At 55.2% G+C, this 4,824-nt stretch overlaps 1 protein-coding gene across 1 annotated transcript; it reads right to left on the reverse strand.

The window, feature by feature from the left end:
• Window positions 1-3,424: 3,424 nt before the first annotated feature.
• Window positions 3,425-4,348, reverse strand: LOC121096104. Its single transcript, XM_040611717.1, has 3 exons — window positions 4,273-4,348; window positions 3,936-4,176; window positions 3,425-3,818 (listed from the first exon to the last, which is right to left on the reverse strand). The coding sequence occupies exons 1-3, from the start codon at window positions 4,346-4,348 to the stop codon at window positions 3,425-3,427; spliced, it is 711 nt and encodes a 236-aa protein (XP_040467651.1).
• Between the last annotated feature and the right edge of the window lie 476 nt (window positions 4,349-4,824).

Here is a 4,824-nt window from a genome sequence, read left to right on the forward strand (position 1 = left end):
TTGAACTCTGCTGACTGATTCTGTGATCAAGAGCAGGCAAGTCTGCCCCCTGAGAGGATGTTGTCGTGGGTGGAAGGGGTTGAAGTGCAATGACTGCGTCAACAAACAGGTGGCTTGAAAAGTCTTTTGGGCAAGGATCTGGTACGCTGGTGTAATGCCTTTTCCCTTTACAAAGGTGTCCAGTAAACACAAGTGTTCCTGCATGTGTCCAGTAGCACAGAGACCTCTGTACTTTCTTTGGACTGATTGTTGTGTAAGATCTGGGGGTTTGGGGACAGTTCTGAAAATTGTTCAAAAGGTGTCTTGAAATGTTGGGTGAAATGGGGTCATCACTTCCATAAGCCTCTAGCCTGTAAAGAAGAGCCATGGATGTAAGGAGATTTTCTTTTTTTCTCTTTTTATTGTTACTGGGAGGAAAAGCAGTGATTAACTATTGACCTGTGACACCCCCAGGTGCAGACTGTGCAGTGCATTTGAGGTGGATCACTCCTGTACTGCCAAGACTGAGCCCAGACTCCTCGATGCTTTGCACACTGGCACTGGAAGTCCTTGTGCAGCTGTGGGTACTGGCTTTCTGTGCTGCAGTGTGAAAAACACAAAACACTGGGGTTAAGGTTTGCAGAGAAGTGGGAAAAAGTTGATTATTTTGTGCTAGGAAGAGAATGTCCTGTAGTTTTCAAACTTTGAATGTCTTCACTTGGAATTTAAAAACTGTTTTTAACTCTGCTGCTGTGTTTCAGTGGGCGGGAAGGTGTCTGGTTGTCACAGATGATGCGTCCCATCAAGAAGGATCTTTCCCTTCTGAGTTGAGCTTTCTTTGCTTGACGTGGAAAGTGCCTTAAGCTGAACAATTTCAATGGCAGTGAAGGAATTACATCGACATGGGGATTTAGAGAGAAATCCAAAGGTATGTCGTCTTACATTTCAGTACATGATTTTTTTAAATCAGGATTTGCTGGGTTTTGAGCAGGAGACCCATTTTGCATGTGCCTACATAAACCCCATTTTCATGGATAGATGGCATGCAGTATGTTTTGTGATGTGATACTTAATTACGTATAAGCTGTTCTATGCTGTGCTCTTCTGGGATTGTCGTAGTCCTTTGAAACGCAGCCCTGTGCATCAAGGGGGCAAGCTGTGTCACCTGCTTTCCCCCACAACATAGAGCAATGTAACTGTCATAAATACAGGCTGAGCAAAACTAGTTGAGAGATTTGTGGGCTACTGTTAACATCACAGTGGGCCAGGAATTAGCCCATGCTTACTAATAAGTTCCTGTATTTTAATTGTCCTACGCCACCTGAGAGGCAGGACAGTGTCAGGGCACTTTCCCAGGGAATAAAACTGGACATGTCTGCTTCTCTCCGAGGGTCCCCTATGTACAAAGCATCCTTCAGCACAATCTGGGTGCTTGGTGTTCTCAAAGGGTCCCAAAGGGATGAAGTTCACTCGTCCTGCCTGCGTGACAGCAGGAATTATGTCTGCAGCTGTGCTTCTGCGCACTTTGAAACTGCCTCCGTTTCTTTGCTTAGCCAACTAGAGAAAAAAGCCAAAAAACCCTAAGCTGAGTTGGCAACAGTGTCTTGCTGTCCTCTCTGAAGGAAGTAATTTGCCATCATCTCGCAGCTTGTCAAACGTGCACCAAGTGTGAAGAACATGACGTGCACTGTCCTAAGCTCTCAGCAGGTCAGGTTTTGCTGTCCTCTGGAAACTGTCTAGCTCTTCAGTTTTTCTCCACGAAGGACACATTGTTTGGAGTAGTGATGAGGTGGCCCCCCAGATACCCCAGCTTTGTTTCTAAGTGCTATTGAAGTATTTTGCCTCCTGAAGAGACTGTGTTCCTCATGAGGAACGGTTACTTCTCAATAAAGTGACCCCCTTTCCGTCTAAAGGGATGGGGCTTGAGACTGTGGAGGTGGAGGTGCTTGGTGAGGGAGGCAGTCAGGCAGGGCCAGTCTGGGGTGCGCAGCTGCGCAGGGCAGTGACGGCACCCGTGTGCCTGGCGAACGCTTCTCTCGCAGTGTCGCAGGGAGAAGGTGTGAGGGTGCTGGGAGAGAGCCGGCGCCCCTGGGAATGACAGCAGCTAAAGGTGAGGGCTGGCTGCGTGGGCAGCAAAGGGTGAGCCAGCCACTCCCTTTGCAAATGCAGTGGAGAGGGAGGGAGCCCCTCCATCAGCACAGCAACGTCTGCTGGGGCAGGGCCGGAGGCACCGGCGCCCAGGGCAGGGCTGGCAGGGGGTCTGAGAGAGCCACTCCGCCACCCCCTTGCTTACTGACCCTGTGGGGAAATCACTTTGGGGGGCAGCGATTAAAAAGTGCGTGCAAAGTTTTTAGGTCCAATTGGAACACTGAGAAGGGGTTCGGGGCCTTTCTCAGAGCGCCGCACGTTGCATGGTCATGTGTCATACACAGGGTTGGTGACTGGTTTCTCGCTTCTAATGCAAACGCGTACGCATCCTCAGTAGCACTGCTGAAGTGTTTTACGGACTACGCATGCTCCCCAAGCGGGATTTTGGCCTCTTTGGGGCAGAACTATTTCAGTTAGAGGTCCCCATCTCCCACTGCCACCATTATCTTTGTCCTATTTTAAACTCATTTCCTGTTGATGTCAGTGGATCCCAAGACCCGATCAGCTTGTGTTCTCTTGCAGCCAGAACTTTCCCCATTGGAAGTCTTCTTCCTGCGCAACTTAGATAACGGTGCTCTTTTCACTACCTGCTCTTTGTTTCTCACCCCTGCCAAGGCTGCCTCCCTTGATGAGAAGTCCCTTCATTTGTAAATACTTCAGAGAGTGGGTCAGCTCGGTGGAGGTGTCACCTCGACAGAGGGGAAGGTGGAGCCAGAGGGGAAGGTGGAGCATCAGGTCTCTGCATGTGGCAGGGGCTGCATTAACCCTCATCTCCCGCTGCGCGAATGACCGCAGGCAGAGGCACTGTGCAAGGAACGTCAAACCTTTAATGAATTAAGAAAGACAGATCTGGTAGAGGGCCGGGGCTGCAGTGGGCAGGTGCAGGTCACACGTCAGAGGGATCTGTGCTCCACACCTTCTCTATCAATATATCAAGGGCGACTGGGGCAGCGTGGAGCACCTTGTCTCCTGGTGTTCCTCAGGGTTCTGGCTCGCTTGGTGGGCACATAGTCGCTATTGGATGGCCTCTGCTTGCTGCTGCCCCCCTGCTCCCCACTACAGCCCACTGCCGTGGCATCCCTGTGTGGCTTCCCCTCCCAGAGGGTTTTGGAGCTTTTTGCCACCGGGCACACCACCATCTTCTTCCTCTTCTTGGGTGGCATGCTGCCCCATGGGGACATCTCTGGCATCCCGAGGGTGTCAGCCGATGTGGGGCGCTTGGCCTGTTTGCCAGCAGCCTTGCCTGATCTGGGCACCACCCGGCAGGAGGAGATGCCCGGTGGTGGTGGCAAGTGGGTCAGAATGACCCGGGGCTGCTCTGCAGCACCTCCTCCACCAGCTGGGCCACGCGGGGCGGATGATGCTGGGGTGCAGTCGGGGGGCTGGCCAGGGGACTCTTCAGCAGGATCTGCTGAGGACTCTCTGGGAGACCCTTGTGGGGACCCTCTGGGCATCCCTTCAAGGGGCTCTCCTCTGAAGTGTCCATAGGACCCTCCTGAGAGGGCTCCATGGGGCTCTCTGGCAGCCGGGTGGGGAAGACCGCTGCCAGCCCACCCTGCTTGCCTTTGGCGTCCAGCAAGGGGGATGTTGCCACCCTCTGCCAGGAGGGGTTGGTGTCCTCCTGCATTGCGGCCACCACTTGGTCCTTGGGACAGTTGCCCTCCATCATGCACTCCAAGAGGTCAGGGATCCTGTTGAGGGTGGTGGTCAAGACAGGGACATCAGGGACACCACGGTCGGTGTCCTCGCTGTCCCCCAGCCCTGCCGCCAGCGATTGCTCCTTGGAGCAGTCACCCTTTGCCACGTACTCTGAGAACTCCGGGAACTTGTTGAGGAGGGTGGTCAAGCAGGAGCCGCTGAGAACTTCAGGGAGCTCCAGGATGCTGTCGAGCCAGGCGAGCGGGTCACTGCTGTCCATGGCGGAGGAATGCTCATCCTGAAACTGCAGGTTGTCCTCTGCCAGCTCAGGAAAGGCCTCGTTGAAGGCATCTGGCCCCAGCTCGGGCAGGTCCAGGAGATTCTCTGGGCTTGGCGGGGTGGTCACCACTTCTGAAAAAGCAAACGAAGCCAAGCCACCCCCAGGGTGATGCAAGCCTTCCTTGGTGCAGGTCACCCCTATGGGCTCTGCCACCCTGCAGACCTCACCTTGGTGCTTGGTCCTGCTTCTGCCAGAGAGCATATCCAGGGCGGGCTGGCAGGGGGGTGGCAGCAGGGACACCATCCTCACTGGCCACCACGTCGTTGTTAAAGGCCTCCAACAGCTTCTGGGCGCTGCCAGGATGGGCGCAGAGCACAGGGGGGACCTGCACGCAGTACTGAGCCGCAGGGTGTTGGGGTGGCAGGGGCCCAGCATGGGCAGGGACGTTCAGCACAGTGCAGCCCCTAGGGTAGAGGGGCTGCCCCTGGCCCACGTCCCATGGGCCCAGCCCCACTGGCTGGTGGGGCACAAGTGTCCCCATCACCACTTGCTGTCCCCAGCCATAGGCAGGGGGACAAGGAGCAGGCAGAGGGGGCAGCTGCACACCGCTGGGGAGCTGCAGCACGTGTGGCAGCTGCACGACCTGCCCCGAGTCCCCCAGGGGCCCCTGCACCCCCTGCCAGGTTGCCAGGGCGGGCTGGTGGGTGACGGTGTGGAGCTGGGAAGGCCGAACGGTGATCAGCAGCCCCGGGACAGAGGGCAGCACACCAGCAGTGACC

This window comes from Falco naumanni, chromosome 12 (assembly GCF_017639655.2).
Source record: "Falco naumanni isolate bFalNau1 chromosome 12, bFalNau1.pat, whole genome shotgun sequence".
NCBI lineage: Eukaryota > Metazoa > Chordata > Aves > Falconiformes > Falconidae > Falco > Falco naumanni.

Coding starts and splice junctions, on each gene's coding strand:
- LOC121096104 (XM_040611717.1), bottom strand. CDS start 4,348: ATGGTGTCCCTGCTGCCACCCCCCTGCCAGCCCGCCCTGGATATGCTC. Junction 4,177..4,272: donor AAGCAGGACCAAGCACCAAG/GTGAGGTCTGCA, acceptor TTGCTTTTTCAG/AAGTGGTGACCACCCCGCCA. Junction 3,819..3,935: donor AAGTTCCCGGAGTTCTCAGA/GTACGTGGCAAA, acceptor CACCCTCAACAG/GATCCCTGACCTCTTGGAGT.